This window comes from Ostreococcus tauri, assembly GCF_000214015.3.
Source record: "Ostreococcus tauri WGS project CAID00000000 data, contig chromosome 04, whole genome shotgun sequence".
Lineage (NCBI taxonomy): Eukaryota > Viridiplantae > Chlorophyta > Mamiellophyceae > Mamiellales > Bathycoccaceae > Ostreococcus > Ostreococcus tauri.
This window is the reverse complement of record NC_014429.2, coordinates 516636-533532: the sequence shown is the minus strand read 5'-3', so window position 1 is coordinate 533532 and position 16897 is coordinate 516636. Positions and strand designations below refer to the sequence as shown.

The 16897-nt window shown below is 59.9% G+C and overlaps 12 protein-coding genes across 12 annotated transcripts; 6 read left to right on the top strand and 6 right to left on the bottom strand.

The window, feature by feature from the left end:
• Positions 1-461: 461 nt before the first annotated feature.
• OT_ostta04g03020 (unnamed product) lies at positions 462-734 on the bottom strand (the record flags this gene model as incomplete). Its single annotated transcript, XM_003078790.1, has 1 exon — positions 462-734. The coding sequence occupies one exon, from the start codon at positions 732-734 to the stop codon at positions 462-464; it is 273 nt and encodes a 90-aa protein (XP_003078838.1).
• A 129-nt stretch (positions 735-863) lies between these two features.
• OT_ostta04g03010 (Bicarbonate transporter, C-terminal) lies at positions 864-3323 on the bottom strand (the record flags this gene model as incomplete). The annotated part of the gene is made up of 1 exon (XM_003078789.2): positions 864-3323. The coding sequence occupies one exon, from the start codon at positions 3321-3323 to the stop codon at positions 864-866; it is 2460 nt and encodes an 819-aa protein (XP_003078837.2).
• Positions 3324-3397: 74 nt separating this feature from the next.
• Positions 3398-4813, bottom strand: OT_ostta04g03000 (Kelch-type beta propeller; the record flags this gene model as incomplete). The annotated part of the gene is made up of 1 exon (XM_003078788.1): positions 3398-4813. The coding sequence occupies one exon, from the start codon at positions 4811-4813 to the stop codon at positions 3398-3400; it is 1416 nt and encodes a 471-aa protein (XP_003078836.1).
• A 123-nt stretch (positions 4814-4936) lies between these two features.
• Positions 4937-5359, bottom strand: OT_ostta04g02990 (Heat shock protein DnaJ, cysteine-rich domain; the record flags this gene model as incomplete). Its single annotated transcript, XM_003078787.1, has 1 exon — positions 4937-5359. One exon carries the CDS (start codon positions 5357-5359, stop codon positions 4937-4939), a length of 423 nt encoding a protein of 140 aa, XP_003078835.1.
• A 101-nt stretch (positions 5360-5460) lies between these two features.
• On the top strand, positions 5461-6555 carry OT_ostta04g02980 (CAAX amino terminal protease; the record flags this gene model as incomplete). The annotated part of the gene is made up of 1 exon (XM_003078786.2): positions 5461-6555. One exon carries the CDS (start codon positions 5461-5463, stop codon positions 6553-6555), a length of 1095 nt encoding a protein of 364 aa, XP_003078834.2.
• A 240-nt stretch (positions 6556-6795) lies between these two features.
• Positions 6796-7703, bottom strand: OT_ostta04g02970 (Ribosomal protein L1, 2-layer alpha/beta-sandwich; the record flags this gene model as incomplete). Its single annotated transcript, XM_022984528.1, has 2 exons — positions 6796-7441; positions 7699-7703. 2 exons carry the CDS (start codon positions 7701-7703, stop codon positions 6796-6798), a joined length of 651 nt encoding a protein of 216 aa, XP_022838788.1.
• A 341-nt stretch (positions 7704-8044) lies between these two features.
• On the top strand, positions 8045-8735 carry OT_ostta04g02960 (unnamed product; the record flags this gene model as incomplete). The annotated part of the gene is made up of 2 exons (XM_022984527.1): positions 8045-8351; positions 8386-8735. The coding sequence occupies 2 exons, from the start codon at positions 8045-8047 to the stop codon at positions 8733-8735; spliced, it is 657 nt and encodes a 218-aa protein (XP_022838787.1).
• A 171-nt stretch (positions 8736-8906) lies between these two features.
• OT_ostta04g02950 (2Fe-2S ferredoxin-type domain) lies at positions 8907-9362 on the top strand (the record flags this gene model as incomplete). Its single annotated transcript, XM_022984526.1, has 1 exon — positions 8907-9362. One exon carries the CDS (start codon positions 8907-8909, stop codon positions 9360-9362), a length of 456 nt encoding a protein of 151 aa, XP_022838786.1.
• Positions 9363-9404: 42 nt separating this feature from the next.
• Positions 9405-10132, top strand: OT_ostta04g02940 (unnamed product; the record flags this gene model as incomplete). The annotated part of the gene is made up of 2 exons (XM_022984525.1): positions 9405-9590; positions 9668-10132. The coding sequence occupies 2 exons, from the start codon at positions 9405-9407 to the stop codon at positions 10130-10132; spliced, it is 651 nt and encodes a 216-aa protein (XP_022838785.1).
• A 327-nt stretch (positions 10133-10459) lies between these two features.
• Positions 10460-12559, top strand: OT_ostta04g02930 (SAND domain-like; the record flags this gene model as incomplete). The annotated part of the gene is made up of 1 exon (XM_003078781.2): positions 10460-12559. One exon carries the CDS (start codon positions 10460-10462, stop codon positions 12557-12559), a length of 2100 nt encoding a protein of 699 aa, XP_003078829.2.
• A 27-nt stretch (positions 12560-12586) lies between these two features.
• On the bottom strand, positions 12587-15379 carry OT_ostta04g02920 (unnamed product; the record flags this gene model as incomplete). Its single annotated transcript, XM_003078780.2, has 1 exon — positions 12587-15379. One exon carries the CDS (start codon positions 15377-15379, stop codon positions 12587-12589), a length of 2793 nt encoding a protein of 930 aa, XP_003078828.2.
• Positions 15380-15982: 603 nt separating this feature from the next.
• Positions 15983-16858, top strand: OT_ostta04g02910 (Proline oxidase; the record flags this gene model as incomplete). Its single annotated transcript, XM_022984524.1, has 1 exon — positions 15983-16858. One exon carries the CDS (start codon positions 15983-15985, stop codon positions 16856-16858), a length of 876 nt encoding a protein of 291 aa, XP_022838784.1.
• Positions 16859-16897: the final 39 nt, after the last annotated feature.

Below are 16897 nucleotides of genomic sequence, written 5' to 3'. Positions count from 1 at the left end.
TGAAGGTGTTCGGCGTCGGATGCCGCGACGAGTGGTGACTCGAGCAAGAGGCCCTCGACCCGCGTGCACGGCCCACGCGCGATCGGCATCGCGCGACGCGCGTCGACGCACGCGATCGCGTCTCGCTCGCGCGACGCGGGCGAACGAGGCGCGATCGCGCGCGGCGACGGACGCCGCGCCCGTGGACGGCGCGCGCGCGCGGTGCGCGCGGTGCGAGGCGACGCGATCGGGGTGGCGGCGGCGGTGCGCGGCGTGCGCGGACGTGGACGCGTCGACGAGGTGCGGGCGGCGCGGCGACGACGCGCGCGTTCGGTCGAGGGCGCCCGCGCGTCGAGATGAGACCGTACCGCAAACACGCCAGTTCTGCTTCTGATTGAACGGTGAAGAATGGTATGGATCTGAACGCGCGGGACGCGACGGGAGGGTTGATTTTTTGGGCGAACGACGCGGCGCGTACCCTCTCACAGTGTCAGAGTGTCAAGATTCTTCGTGATTGCCACCTTGGGTGACGAGGGAAATTGAACGTCTCGGTACGGCGTTACCGCGCTCGTCTTCACGACGGCGTCGGGGCGACGGGCGAGTGACATTGTCGACGGCGATTTTTCTCGAGCGCGGCGGGACGCGTTTGCGATGATGACGAAAATATTAGATGACGAATCTGACAGCTTGCGCCATCGCGGTCTTCGCGACTGCAAGCGCCGTTTCGACGGCACATGATCCGACAAACGAGGCATTTGTCTGCAGCAAACACGGGCGTTCCCGCCGCCACTTCCTTTGATTTTTCTCCTCTTGCAGCATCCTCTGGTTCTTTTCGATTGACACTCGCTCGGCCTTCTTCAAAGCAGGTGCGGTACATACGCGTTTTAATAAAAGAGACCAACCATGTTTTCCTCGCGAACCGCCGTCGTGAGCACGTGCGCGTGATAATCGCCGAGAAGGCGAGGTAAGATCTTGTGCGAAAACGGTACGCTCGACGCGAGAATCAGAGGATACACCACCGCGAAACCAGGCGCTCGATGTACAGTCATGGAACACCCAAAGATTGCACCAAAGTATAGGAACTGTATCGCTGTGTACGCATGAATAGTTCGTTTCGTAACGTGACGCAAAAAGCGCGAAGGGACGACGTTGCCCAGAAGAGGAAGACGCGAGATCATTTGATTCGATCCGAGAGAGCTCAAGCCCATGTAGACCAAAAAGCCACTCAAAGAAGCGATGGGGATACGACCGAACGTACTGCGATACCGCAAAGTGATTATGAGCGTTATGAGGTGCGCAATGAAATTTGTGACTCTCGTCTCTGTCGCTCGCCTCACGTTCGTCCGGATGACGCCGTGCCGAGCGGACTCTGTGGTTTTGGACAGCAGCACGGTGTGAATCGCCGAGTGCGGCAATGCCGGTATGCTCGGTGGTAAACCGAATGTGGCCATCGTGATGGTGAAAATTCCCATAATGAACAAATCCCAGTTATAAGCCGATCCCTTTGCGAGCTTATTGTGTGGACGCGACGCCAACATGGCTGAAATGTTTGACTCCAACACAATCTGCACCGCGAGCACGCTCGCTGGTACGAGCGCCAGCGCTCGAGCGCTCGAGCTCACGCTCGACAGGTCCACAAGCGTCGGCCAAATCGGTAGGTTATACAACGCTGCCGATACCCTATTGACAGACACGTTTGGGAACGCGTAGCTCAGCCCCGTCACACACAAGACGGTGATTAAAGGCGCCAAGTCAGCAATGACCATTCTCAACGACATGTGCACCGCCGCGTTTCTCCGGAACTCCAAAATCTTAAAAGCCGTCAGTACGGTCCCGAGATGTAAGATGAAATACTTCAGAAACGTCGCATCGTCTGAAATCATCTCACGCATCGTCGCCATGGCGTTGAATCCGTTAAAGATGAACGTTACGGCGGCAAACAAAGCCAAATTTTCTTGCGTGAAGCGGTTGATGCACAGCATGTATTCCGCGCCATTGAGCATCGCAAACGTGAGTACCATCACCCCCGCATATATCCCGACGAAGCCGTAGAACGCAACGAAATCGCACTCGATCGATTCCGCAAAGATGCGAACGACATTCAAAAACGTCTTTATCGGTCCCGACACACGTAAGATGAGCAGCGGTTGGCCACCAAAGATCGAAAACGCGATGCCACAGACAGCCTCAGAGAGCAAAAAGTCGACATGGGTCATACGTCTGGATGAGTCGGACTGCATCGAGAGACCAATGGCGAGCGCTGGGATGAAGGTGGTGCTCGCGAGCCATACCGTGGTGGAGAGGACTCGTATGAACGTGTCAACGTTTGCCCAAGCGTCCGTCCAATCTGAGACATACACGGGCAACCGACGTCTCAAGTCTCCTACGATGCAGGATCCGACTCTTCGCGGAGTGAAACGCACGCGCGATAAATCGTTCTCGAAGACGACCGGCGGCGATATGCCTCGCTTCATGTACGCCATCACAAGTTCGCGAAAATGTTTCTCGTCTTCGCAATCCAGCGCTTCGTCGACAAAGTCACTGTCACTCAACATCGTTGCAATCGTATGAGACGTCGCGAAGACATTCTTCGTCGGTGGTTCACTCGGGTCCCCGAGCACGATGGCAACGAACTGTGGTCTATGGCGATCGACAGAGTCGACGCTGTCGTCGAGTGCCCGCATTTGCGAATTAAGGCGCGCCATAAGCACGCACCGTCGACGCTGAAAGGAAGACATTTCGTGCGGCACGACGATCGAATGTTTTGCGTAGAACGCCTGCGCGAACACGTGTCGTGTGCTTGAAGCGCTCCCTCCCGCCTCATCGTTCGCACCTTGCTCGTTGTCGTTTTCGATCGTGGCGGTGTGCTCGACGCTCGCTGTGATATCATCTGCGCTAACGTTGACGAAATACCCGCACGTACCGCGGGCCTCACGCAACATTGCCGTCGTAACGTCCTTTGCGTCGCCGCAATCTTCGAAACCGCGCATCATCAGCACGAACTCGATGCTCTTCGATGGATTGACGCGCACGCCGTCTGCGCTTAGCACCGATTCTCCTCCGAGGGCCAATAAGTCCCGCCTTGACTGCTGCTCCAGGAACAGTTCCTTCATCGGGAGCAGTTTCGTCGTCTTCCACGCCAACGTTTGTCGGCCGCGAGCGTCGCTCTCGTCGTCCGAGACGTCCGTGAGAAGCGTGGCTGTTCGTTGGCTCACGCCACGCGCGACGACGCCTCCGCGCTGGCGTTCCGTCTCCGACCACCTTCTAGCGATTTTCGACGTGGAAGCGCGCTCGATTTCGTCCGTGGTTCGCGCGCTGTCAAGAAACGCGTCGAAACGATCCATGATGCGCGCCGCGCGTCGTGGTGTGTACAGTGCACATGTTTTTGTCACAACATCGTGTGCGGTGAATGCGCCGATTACGCGTTTGCGATGTACGCGCTCTGTAACTCAGTGAGCGCCGATCCGAGATCGCGGAGCGTTATATCCGCAGAGTCTCTGTGTCGGAACCTACCCTGCGCGTCCTGTCGACTTCCCGGGAGGCCGAGCGCGGCGGTCGCCAACGCGTACTCGCGCATCAAGCCAGGGACATCGCCGATTTTGACATCCTCCACGTCGCACGCTGACAAGTGTTGGCGAAACGCCGCGTCGTTCCCGGCGAACACGTTCACCGAACTTTCGGTTTTTAATCTGTCTCGCAACGCGTTCACGAGCGCACGTGGCGACGGTCGAGCCTCAAGCGAAATGTCCAAGTACTCCATGTCGTCCACGGTGAGCCACCAACTGTCGTTGCACGCGTTCGCTCCGTTGAATCCTCCAAAGAATAAACACTTGTTTTGACTCACGTGCGTGAGCGTGTGATACGCCCGCGAGCTCGGACCATTTCCTTCGCCGCTAAAGGAGAGCTTTTGCCATCGCGCGTTATCACCATCCAAAAAGTGCGCGTCGTCGTAGTAACACCGCTCCTTGACCAACCATCCGTCGTCCCCGACGCCCCCGGTGACGACAATACTCGGCGTCTGCCCGCTCGTCGACGTCGTCGACATCACTGACATCGCATGACCCGCTCTCGCGTTCGGGGGTGAGCCACGCAGGACGAGTTTTACCCAACTCCACCCGTCCGGTTCTCCGTTTTCGTCGCGCTCGCGTTTCAGGCACCACGTGTCGTTGAACGCGCCCCCGTTCGCCCCCTGCCCACCGAACACGAGCACGTTCGGTCCATACTTCACCATCGCGCTTCCGCTTCGCGCCTCTGGCGCTGTTTTACCACTCGCCGTGGCCACTATGGCCTCGATCGCCTCTAATTTCGCCGGTCGCACGCGTTCCGTCCTCCATCTCGCCTCTGCGCCGCGTCTCGCGTCCAGCGTCTCCACCTCTCCCAACCACTTCTTCCCATCGAATCCACCGAACATCACCATCGATCCATCCCCTACGGGCGCACAACACGCGAAATCCCTCGCCGTCGTCCTCGCCTGCGTTAAAACCGTCCACGTCCACGTCTCCGAATCGAGCGTCCACGCGTCGCCTCGCTGCTCCCGTCCGTCCCGTCCGCACGCGATCGTCATCGTCGTCGCGCTCGTCGCGCACGCGCAGTGAAACGCCCTCGGCGGCGGTTGGTGCGCGGCATCACGCGCGACCGGTCGGAACCAGGCGTCGTGTAAGACGTCCAGAACGACGACGTCGTTCAGCGCACCGCCCGATGTCGAATCGCTCGCTCGGGACAATCCACCGAACACGACGACGTACCGCCCGCGATTGAGCGTCGTCGCGGTGTGTCCGAACCGCGGTGAGGGCGGTTCGGTTCCCGAGCTTCCTCGACAGGCGACCCAGCGCATGTTCGCGTCGACGTGTGCGGCGACGCGTCGGGACGACGAGGCGAACGCGCGCGCGAACAAACGAAACGCGCGCGATTTTTACATCCACAACGCGCGCGCGCGATCCGCGACCTATCCAACGACCTATCCAACGAACCCAGTGCCTCGACACCGTCGACACATGATCAACCCCGAGCCCTTACACGCCGTGCACTCGTACGGGTTCCTCCGCGTCGTCCCGAGCGCGCCGTCGAGCGCCCGCGCCGTCGCGTCCGCCCCCCCCGTCGGCGTCGTTCGCCGTCCCGTGGCGTCGCAGAACACGCACGGATCCCCGCCCGAGCCCGAACACGACGCGCACGGTTCCGGATCGCCCCTCGACGCGAGCGCGAGCGCGCACGCGCCGAGCGCGAACGTCGCGCCCGCGACCGCGAAGAGTTGATTCGTCTCGTACGGATCGCTCGGCAACGCCCGCGTCGTCGCGCGCGCGCCGCCGTCGCGCGCGCGAGACCGCGCGCGAGACCGCGTCGTCGGCGTCGACGTCGTCGCGACGACGCGCGCTGTGGACATACGCGATGCGATTCGAGGGGCGATGGTGTGACGTCGAGCCCACGCGTCGCGCCAGTCCCGCGCGCGCGCGACGGGCGACGACGGCGATGGCGACGGCGACGATGGCGCGGTGGACGACGACGGCGCGCGCGCGGGCGCCGGCGCGGGCGCGCGCGCGGGCGGTGCGCGCGGTGGTCGGGCGTCGCGCGGGGCGCGCGGGCGCGGCGCGTCCGCGCGCGGGCGCGGCGTCGCCGACGACGCGGGCGAAGAGGGACGGGACGGAGGAACAGGGCGCGACCGCGTCGTCGTCGACGTCGAGGGCGTCGATGGAGGCCGCGCGGGGGCGGGCGCGGGTGCGGGATGGGAGGGTGGACGGGCGCGGCGCGGCGTTGGACGACTATCGCGCGCGATGGGACGTTCCGTGGGACGGTGGGACGGTGACGGTGGGGATACTCGGGTGGTCCGTCGCTTTCGTTGGCGTCGCGGCGCTCGCGGGACCGGTCGCGTTGAGCGTTTTGGGGGTCGATCCGGCGTCGATGTCGGTGACGGAGCGGGCGGAGTACCTGCTCGGCGTGCAGGTGGCGGAGACGGCGACGAGTCTGGGACTGGTGTACGCGTTGTTGTCCCCGTACGCGGAGACGATTCAAGAAGAGGGTAATGATTGGTTTAAAATCGATTTCTCCGAGCCGTTTGAGCGCGAACGCGGGTGGGCGAAGTACGGATTGATCGGTTACGCGACGACGTTTCTGGCGCTCGCGGCGACTGGATTCGCGCTCGATTTCTTCGAGCGCGCGAGCGGGGGACAACAGGCGGTGGAGGCGGCGGCGAAGCAGGCGGGGACGATCGACGGCGTTTTGCCGCTCATTCAAGGGGACTCGGGGACGATGATCGCGGTGTTGACGGTGACGAGCGTCCTCGCGCCGCTCCTGGAGGAGGTCGTCTTTCGCGGATTTCTCCTCGCGTCGCTCACCAAGTGGTTACCCACCCCGGGAGCCGTGCTCTTCAGCAGCGTCTTGTTCGCCTGCGCGCACTTGGCGCCGAGAGATTTCGTGGAGCTAACCGTCCTCGGGATGGTTCTCGGTTTCTCCTACGCGCGGACGCGAAATTTGCTCACGCCAATGTTGATTCACTCGCTGTGGAATAGCGGCGTGTTGGTCGTGCTTGCGATCGCGATCAAGCTCGACGTAGCGCACGAGCTTGGTGTGCCGGGTTTCTAATTTAGCGTGTCGATGATGTTGTCATGACAAACTAGAGTTTTTAGTAGGTCTCTTCGCGTCGTTTGAACAAACAGACGAAGCAAGCTTCGCTACAGTTAAGTAGCTACCAACGACTCCCGTAGCTACGCCGTTTCACAAGGCATGGTCCTTGTGGGGCTTAGTTGCGGCTGCGGTGACTTGGTGTAAGCCGAAACCGAATAACGATTTCAGAGGATATGCTTCATCCAAAGAATGGCTCCTTTAGAAGATGCGGAACGGCGGGCCCATCGTCGTCTTGATGTACAAAGACTTGACGTTTTGCCAGTTCTTCTTCAAAAGAGAAACCAAGAAGTTGACAGACATTTGGATGTTGATGAACAACTCCTTCTCCGTCATCTCAATGTGGCCAACAGCAACGGCCAAGCAGAGAACCTTCTTGAGCTGGAACTTGATCTGGGACTTGACGTCGTTGATCTTGCTCTCGAGGGACTCGTTGTGCGTGGCGAGCGTCGGGAACTTACCGGCCTTGTTCAAACCCGGACCCAAGAGACGCGGAATTTGCTTAATAACAGACTCGGACGCGAGGAAGTGTTGGTACTTCTTCGCGAGCTTCTTGATGAGCTTCTTGTTCTTGTTGAGCTTCTTGAGCGCCTCGACGTCCATGGAGTCGATGCCGTTACCCGCCGCTTCTTCACAGTGCTTGGCGTCGCCAAGCATGCACATCTTAAGCTTCGGGCGCGGGATCACCGGCAGGTTAACCGTGCCGTTGAAACGCTTATCCTTTTGCGGATCATAGTTCTTCAAGCCGATTTGGAGTTCAACCGTCTCGACGAACTTGCGCGGCTTCTCCTTGGACTTCTCCAAGATGAAGCTCACGCCTTCCTTGAGGGTATCGGTGTTGAGCTTGCTGCGATCGTGAAAAACCCAAGCGAGGGCGATTTATCGTCAGTGAACACGCGTCGAGGCGTATTTTTCGCGCGTCGTCGTCTCGTGAACGCGCTCGCGCGCCCCCGTCGGCGTCCAATTCATCCATCCACCGCGCGCTACGGCTTCGTGCGCGATCATCCATCGCGCGCGAACACCGTACGCGACGCCTCTGAGCGCACGGCGACGTCATCGGGACGTCACGCGTAATCGCAATCGCGTCGTCCGTCGCGCGCGCACCTCATCTGTGTTCAAGCGACGCGTCGCGAAGAGGCCGAGCGCGCGGGCGCGTCGGCGGAGAGGTCGCGTTGACGACGCCTACACCCTGATTGAACACCCGCGTGTACGGTCGTCGCCCGACCGCGCCCCCACGGCGTCGCTCGCGAGACGTCGGGCGCGGACGCGAGGGATGTCGCGCGCGACGCCGGGCGCGCGCGCGTCCACCCCTGGACGTCGCGTCGAGCGCGAGGCGAGGCGTCGGCGCGGTGCGGTGTCGACGCGCGTCGCGCGTGGCCGAACGACCGCGAAGACGTTCGAGACGACTTCATCGCGCGCGACGCGGGGCGTTCGAGGAGACGCGGTGACGATGGCGTCGACGATGGACGACGGGGAGGCGCGTCGAGGGGGAGAGGCGACGACGAGCGCGTCGAGTGGGCTTCCGGTGCGCGTGTTGGTCGAGGCGGCGATGCTCGCGGCGATGACGGGTCTGTCGTTTCACATATCGTCCCTGTTTCGCTTCGACGCGTACTTTGGGGCGTTGTTTCCATTACCAGTCGTCATCGCGTGCGCGCGGTGGGGGAGCGCGGCGGCGAGAAGGACGCTCGTCGTGGCGACGCTGTTGTTGCTGTTGATTAGCGGGCCGCTGCGGGCGCTGAATTATTTCTTCCTGCACGGCGTCTTGGCGTACGCCCTGAGCGCGTTATGGAGCTCGGGGGCGAGTTGGTGGGTCACCGTGCCCCGCGAGTGCGCTCACACGGACGTTTGGGATCGTGTGCTCGCTGTCAGTTTCGTCGCTGCTGTATCGAGAAAACGTGATGAAGCTCTTAGTGACGCAGATGTACGCCCTGCTGGATCAGTTCGCCGCCAATGTTGGAGCAACGTTCGCACCGGACATCACCTGGGTCTGGGCCACAGCCATGGTTCTCATACTCGTCAACTCACTCAGCTACACGTTGATTTTGCACATGGTGTACACCATCGTGCTCAACGCGGTGACGCGACGGAACTTTGCAAACGCCCCGGCCAAGGTGTGCCGCGCCCTCGGCGTCCCGTTCTGACACCATCATTGTCCGCTGTAGTCAATGGCGTCGTCGTTCGAACGTCGCCGCCGAAGCGCTCGTCTCGCGCGGCGGCGCTTTGTTAGTTCACGTCACACCTTTGCTTTCGTCACCTTTTCGCTCCCCCGCGGAGACCGCATCCGGAACATCGCGACGCGCTTCCCCGTTCCGATGCCGCGCGCGACACCCCAACGCATGCAGCGACCGCGCGTGAACGTCGCGCGTCGCGCGTCGCGTCCGTCGGCGTCGAACGCCGCGCACAGAGCGTCGACGATGACTCGAGCGAGCGTCAAAGTCACATTCCTTCCGAGCGACGGCTCGAGCGCGATCGAGCGCGAGATCACCGCGAACGAGGTCCTTCGCACGTGTGCGCTCGAGGCAAAGGCACCGTTGTACTCCGGATGGGACTCGATGATGAACTGCGGTGGGTTGGGGAACTGCGCGACGTGCGCGGTGGACGTCAAGAGGGGCGGCGAGTTGCTGAGCGAGGAGACGGACGCGGAGAAGAGAAAGCGCAAGGCTGGGAAATTGCAGGACACGTGGCGATTGGCGTGTCAATGCGTTGTGAAGTGCGACGAGGCGGCGGCGGGGACCGAGATCGAGGTGGTGACGCGGCCGAAGAAGTAAAGCGCGTCGACTTTGTAACCGACCCAGTCGTACGACGCCACAATGTCGCGCGCGTTCCTAATAGCCTGGCTCGCCTCCGCGTGCGCGATCGCGGTGCACGTTTTTGGCACCGTCGTCGATCGCGATGGATCGAGCGCGGCGCCGATCGCATCTGCTCGGTGCGCCGCCTGCGCGTCAGTGGCGCTGGAGACGTGGAGGTTCGCGCGCGACCCGTTCTTTCGCGCAGAGGTGCGATTCGATTCTACGACGATTCGCGAGACGATGTCCTTCGAGCGCGCGAGAGACTGACGCTCGTACGCACGCAGATCGCTGACGAGGAAGCACTGAGTGAGCACGCGTTGAAGCGCGCGTGCGGGACGGAGCGTCTGCGGCGACTAGAGCGCAGACACACCGCGATCGGTTCGGCGTATTACGTCCTCGGAGACGTTCCGAGCGGTGATAGGGGTGATATCGACGCCGCGCTCGCGACGGCGTGTCGTCGGTTGCGAAGAAAACCGGAGGTCGCGCGGCGCGCGACGCGCGCGGAAGCCAGAGACGAGCTGGACGCCGTGAATCTCGCGTGCGCGAGCGCCGAGTTCGGTTGCCCGCGCGGGATCGATCCGGAACGTCCGCCCGCGTTGGATATTCGCGAGCTCGCGACGAGTCCGCGGGCGTTGATGCGGGCAGCGCCGTATTTCATCGTCGCCGTCGCCGCGCCGTTTCTGCTCTTACCATCCATCTTCCCTCCGACGCCGCCAGAGCCGGCGACGGCGACCGCGCCGAAATCCTGACCGAACCCGCGCCCTAGCGCCCACAAACCCTTACATGCATAGTTCACCAGCCATCGCTCGCGATGTCCCACCCTGACCAATCCCATCGTCGTCCGCGTCGTCGTCCGCTCGCCTCGGCTTCCGCGCGCGCTCCAAGCGGTTGGAGCGCGTCCCGCACACACCCACTCGCGTCGTCCATCGCGACGCGCGCGTTCGAGCGCGCGCGCGTCCATCGCGTGACCACGCACGCCGAGCGCACCGCCGCTCGAGCGCATCACCGCGCGCGCGCGATCGAGAGAAGCAAAGCCACTTTTTCGCGAGCGGCGGCGTCCGCTCCATCGATTTCCGATGCCGCTCGTCTCGCTCTCCGTCGCGACATCGCTCGGGACGTCGTTGATCGTGGAGATCGACCCCGAGCTCGGCGTCGCGGGGGCGAAGAGGGCGATCGAGGACGCGCACGTGACGGCGCACTCGGGCGCGCGCGTGGACGTCGGCGCGTTGCACGGATACGGCGCGTTCGCGGGCGGCGTCGGACTGTGGTACCCGGTGGACGACGCGGCGCTTCGAAGGGGGCGATTCGAGTGCGTCATGGCGCAAGTTCGAGCGCGTGACGGTGGGGGCTCGAGCGAGGACGACGATGGGTTCGGGGCTATGGTGACTCCAGAGGCGCTGCGGGCGAGGAACAAGGCGGCGCTCGCGTCATCGCCGTTGGTGTCGCCGACGGCGGCAACGACGGCCGTGCAGCCGATGGCTGTGGGACGCTCGCCGTTGGGGTTCATCGGGACGCCGGTCGATCTCGGGCGACGGTTGAGCGCGTCGGAGCACGCGACGGTGGCGGCTGCGACGGAGGCGGAGACGCCGGTTCCGTTCTCTAAGGAAAAGCGCTCGGGGAAGAGAGAGAGGGAAGTGGACACGGACAACGTGGTGAAAGAGGCGAAGAAGGCGCGGGTCGAAGAAGACAAAGATATTACTTCTTGGGAGTTGGTAGAGGAGGCGGAACCCGTCGACTTGGGCGAACCGGTAAAGCGAGATGTGGCGACGACGTATGAGGAGGTCAAGTCGCTTCTCGCAAAAAATCAAGGCTTGCAGTACTCCACCTTCGTCAAGACCCTCCTCGCGCGCAAATCATTCATAGGAGCCCTGGAGAAACTCAACATGGATTCATACGATGCGCTTGTGCGCACCATGGACGCGGTCACGGTGCAAATCGCGGCGGTTCAAGACGAGAGCGGTATTTACTCGTACACCGAGCTCTCCGAGAAAGTTGCGCAGATGCGGCCGACGGTCGATGACGACATGGGGGAATTCGTCACCATCGCCGTCTTGGTGGCTCGATTGTATAGAAATGGGTACGCCCAGCGTAAGCGCGTCCCAACGTGTCTGGTGAATGGACTGACTAGACAGATTCCGCAACACTCGAGCCAAAAGTTCGGCGTTGTCGAGCGCATGATCGCCCACGCCGTCCTCAAGGAGCTGGGATACGACGGTGCGATGCCGCAGTGGAAGGGACCGGAAGAAACTACCGCGGCGAGTGCAAAATTACACGAAAACGTGTCGACGAGCGAGAAAGAAGACGCCCACACGTCGAAAATTAACATGGAGAAACAGCTGGAACAAGTTGCGCCGCTCAAACCAGATGAAACGCGCGGAGGCACATCTGAGTCACAATCGAAATCGTCTGGAAGCTCCAGTTCAAGTTCAAGTTCAAGTTCAAGCTCCAGTTCAAGTTCAAGTTCAAGTTCCAGTTCCTCAAGTTCCAGTTCCTCAAGTTCTGGTTCTGGTTCCCAACAGAAAATGGAGGCACCGGTGCCTCAAGACGGTCAAGCCACGACGCCCCGAGACACGCCAAAAGTGAACGACAAGCGCGTACAAAAGGCGATTTCCGCTCCAGGTGGTCTTAATCGTATCCTTTCAAGCATCAACTTTGCGAATTCATCCGCTGGAGATTCGTCAAAGCAGAGCACACCTGGTGTACAAGGTACGCAACCTTCCACTCCGCTCACGAAAGCGACACCAGCACAGAAACCAACAGAGCTCGAAGTGGCACCACAAGCAGTCAAACTTCCCGGCTCCATCTCGAAGATGTCGACGATATCCATACCCAAGCCGAAGCGCAAAAAACACTCTGAAGCCGAGTACGTTGAGGTTGCGATACCGACAGATGGCTCCTTGCACGTCACGTGCAAAGATATTAAAGGTGCTTTGGCGTTGACGCATGCGGAACATTGGCTCGCGCAACACAAGGGACGCACTTTGAGCAGTCAAGTCACGAAGATCTACTCGTCAGAGGGCGATGAATTGACACCGGTGCAATTTGAGGCCAAAGCGGGCCTCAAATCGTCTGGAAGGTGGAAGAGAACCATCGCGGTTAAAGCGACGGACGGGTCCGAGGTTCCGTTGGGCGATTTCCTAGACGCGTATTTCAAGCTACCGGCACCGAGTACATAGTTGTATTAAAAATTCTTTTCTTACAGATCACTCACCCGATCTAAATTCGAGCTCGTGTGCTAAGGCTTGAGCTTGAGAGACGATTTCGTTCAGCGAAAATGTGTCGGTGACTTCGTGAAGTAGTCGTCGACGTGTGCGAGCGCGTTCAAGGGCAGCGAAAGATGTTGACGCCTCCAAGGCTGAAGAGTGCGGTTTGAAAGGCGACACCGCCAGTGTATCGATCGTCAGAGCGCGTAATTCGCGCTCGCGCTGATTCAACTGATCTTCCATGTGTGTCACGACTGCCTCGGCGCTGTTGAGGAGCGCCCGCTCGCGCTCCGCCAGCCTCGACTCAGCATTCTTCATAATCAATTCAGCCTCGCCGAGTAGTTTCTCTGCCCGGCTCGCGCTTCGTTGAACTTGATGGGTCGCGTTCACGCTCTGCATCTCAATGGTCCCAATAGCTCGCTCCACCTCTCGACGGATTCCGTCCTCGATGGCCTCCTTCTCAAGCACGAGAGACTTTCGGATATCCTCCTCTTGCTGAGCAGAAATCATCACAGACAAAGACTGTTGTGTCTTGATGCGTTCAATGTCCTCTTTTATCTGGTAGACATCCCACTCCATCGACACATCAGGTTCAGCTTCGAGAGCGAAAATTGGTGGCTCTGGTGTCGTTGGAAGCGGACTCTGAGACGTCTCTCGTCCATCCGCTATCTGAAGTACGCGCTCCTGCTCAGCCTTGACACGACTCAATTCTTCATGGATTTGCTGGATCTCACTGTCAAGATACTCGTCGCCTTTGTGCACCTGCTCCTCTATGCCTCCTCGTTCGAGAACGATTGATTTTGCTATCTCTTCTTCGAGCTCCATCCGCTCAGCCGCAAGAGATGATTTGAGAGTTTCCTCGAACTTCTTGCGCTCGAGCTCGATTTTCTTTTTTAATTCGCGCTCGCGGTGTTCTGAGCGCTCTCTGAGGGATGACTGCTCCGACCTTAACCGTTCGATATCCTCCTTGAGCTGCGCGACTTCAGCGCTCGGTGCCGACGTAGGAGGTATCACTCGCCTCGCTTCTGCTAGAATCTGCTCGCGCTCAAGTTCGATTGACTTGCGCATTTCCTCTTGCTCAGTTCGCAACTTTTCGACTTCCTGGTAGAGTGTATCGAGAAGATTCGGCGTATCAACGAAACGGTCAGGTTCGACGATGGTTTCTTCTCGAACCTCTGAAAAAATGTGACCTCTCTCATCCTCTGGAACCTCCGTGGCCTGCGTCGCTTCGAGCTCTGATACGACGCGATCTTCTAACCATTCCGCCGTGCGATGCAATGCATCGTCTTGACTCGCGACGTAACGAATGGACCTCGCTTCGTCGTCTATCTCAGGTTCGTCGATCTCTTCCTCTGACAATGTGTCAAAAGAGAAGACATACTGCGCTATGCCTCTGTTGCCTGGCGAAAGTGCCATCTCGGCGAGCGCATGCGTCATCGCCCGAGTGCGCGAACTAACTAGATCTCCAGTGCGCCCTGGCTGTTCCAAAGACACGGTATCCTCACCGATCACGATTGGGCTAGGGACGGGCTGGTGACGCGAAAGCGCGAACCATTCACGCAATACTTCCTTACCTAAAGCTAAATCATCAGCGCTCAAAATCCTCGAGCTGAAGACATCATCAGAGTCGGATCTTGAAAGCACTCCGAGATCGTCTTCTACGCGCTGCACAAATGCTTGAGCTTCCGGTGACATCGCCGAGACGCGTCCTAACGACCTGCTCGGCGAGACAAAAACGTTTTCGTCTTCATTTTCCGATTCAGAATCCACGTATCTCGAGACACTATAGCCGAAGGAAGCTCCTCGAGACATATCGACACTCGCAGGCGATATAACCATCGTCTGGGGCGTCGGGACTAAGTCCTGAGCGCGTATAAGTTCCTCGGTATCAAAGTCTGGTCTAATGGACTGCGGCGACAAGAGCTCCGCGAAGGCGTCTGCGTGCACTTCATCGTCCGTTCCATCTTCCACTTTGTCGAACAGCGTGAATAAATCTCGCATGTTCATTGCCGGATCAGACCTCTCGCTCGTTCGTTCAGCGACCACACAGACGTCGTCTTCCTTCTCTACTCTCTTTTCCTTATGGCGTTGCTCAAGTCTACTTTGTTTCTGCTGTCTCTCGCCCCACGCAGTAACGAGTACGCGAGACACCCTAGATGCTGCGGTCCGTACGGCATCTATATCAATGCGACATTGTAACACACGCGGAGATTTCATGCGAATCCCGAGAAAGGCTTTCATCACGAGCCATCCCGCTAGCCGAGCGTTTGACGCGGCTGCGCTCCGATTTTCCTTACTTGTCGCCGTTACCAAACTCATCCTCGCTCCTCGATCGACGCGCGACGCGAGTTTTTTTATCGCGTCCGCGGTCACCCGAGCACCTCTCGCCGTGATCTTCACCGTGCGCTTCGCAGTCGCCGCCACCTCTGCCCACGTCTCGCCCGGGTTCGTCTGCCGCGAAGAGTTCCCCTCTCCCACCGTCTCCTCCCTCGTAACGCCTGAATCGTCGCCATACGCCCGAACATCGTTTAACCATCTGCTTTCGCGATTGCGCCTCGGGACGATGTCCACAATCGACGGCGCGAGCTCAAGCGCGTCTTCTTCGTCGTCTGGGTCGTCGTCGTCGTCGTCGCCGAAAACTACAGGCAACGCCGTCCTTCGATCGCCCTCGACGTCCCGGCACATCGAGAACGATGATGAAGCTAGATTTTCCGTCTTTCGTCGTTCGCTATCGCGCGCGAGCCGCGCAAATCGGTCGAAAATCTCACCGTCGATGTCATCTTTCGAATCCATCCTTGAGCGATCGACCGCTCTTCAAACGCCCTCGACGACGCCGCGCTCCCTCGATTCAACCGTAATCGACGTCAAAGCGATCGAAGCGCACCTTTCGGCGCTCGCGATCGCGCCTCGACGCCCGCGCGCCCGCGTCTGCGGCTGCCCGCTCGAGGTCGTCCCACCGCTTGCCTATCGTGTATTCCATCATTTACACGCCCATGAAAATACACATTCGGCGCACATAGCGATATCACGTAGAACGTATGGGAAGTCGAACCGGCACTACACACCCGGGTGTCGATCAAAATTTCGTTTTCGTGACTTTTTGCCCCGTCGAACCAACCTGGCGACCGCGTCGGCATCGCTCGGACGCGCCGCACACCGAGGCGCCTCGCGAGGACGCCCTTGAACCTCGCGCTCGAACCAAAAAGTTTTCGTCGTTCGCGCGCACGCGCGAGCGCTCGATCTCACGCGCGCGAGAGCGTCGATAAGACGTCAACTGGCGAACCGACGCGGTTTCTCGGTAGACACGTCGCAAAGCGCGTGAAAGGACGCGTTTTCGTTCCGTGAGCGTCGCACGATCGTTCGTGGCGCGACTCGAGGACAGACGAGCCGATAAAAATGTCTTTGATCGGTGGACTGCGCTCGCTGCGTCCAAAGCTTCACTTTGCGGCGCTCACGCACGAGTTACCAGCGCTCGTGAATGCACTGGCGGACATGGGGTTGGGCACCATTGTGGACTACGCGCGGGAACATCGACCGGCGGCGGAGGCGACGGAGGTTGCGAGCGTCATCGCGGGGAGAATGAATGAGTTCCCGAACGCGATGCACGCGCTCAAGCTAAGCGCGCTGGGGAGCGAGGACGATCACGCCGAGGCGGAGCGGCACGCGCGCGTGCTGGCGATGCGGGCGAGAGAATTGAGAACCTCGGTGTGCGTTGACGCCGAGGAGAACGCTTTGCACGCGGGGTACTCGAGGACGGCATTTGATTTAATGCGCGAAGCTAATGCTCTCGCGGACGATCCAGATCGTCCACGATACCCGACGGTATTCAAGACATACCAAATGTATCGTGCGGACGCGGTTGACGAGCTCACCAAGGACATCGAGATGTCAAGGGAGCTTGGATTCGAGCTCGGGGCCAAGTTAGTGCGCGGTGCGTACCTTCGACTCGATCGCAATAGTGGTGCTTTGCTTCCGAACAAGCCCATGGTGGACAAGTCGTACGAGAGAGGCTTAGAGATTGCTCTCCAAAAGGGCAACGGCCACGTCTCAACCCTCATCGCCACGAGAAACATCGACAACATCGAGCAGGCGCTCGAGCATGAGAACAACCATCGCGTTCTCTACGCCCAACTCTTGGGTATGGACGACGACGTCACGAATCGCCTCGTCGAAAAGAAAATGAAGGTTCTCAAATACGTGCCGTTCGGAAGACTCTCTGAATTGTCCCCATACTTGTATCGACGTCTGTTAGAACGTCTCCATTGGTCCTGACACGGCCTGAGCGCCTGGCTGTGAAATGTAACTGCGCTC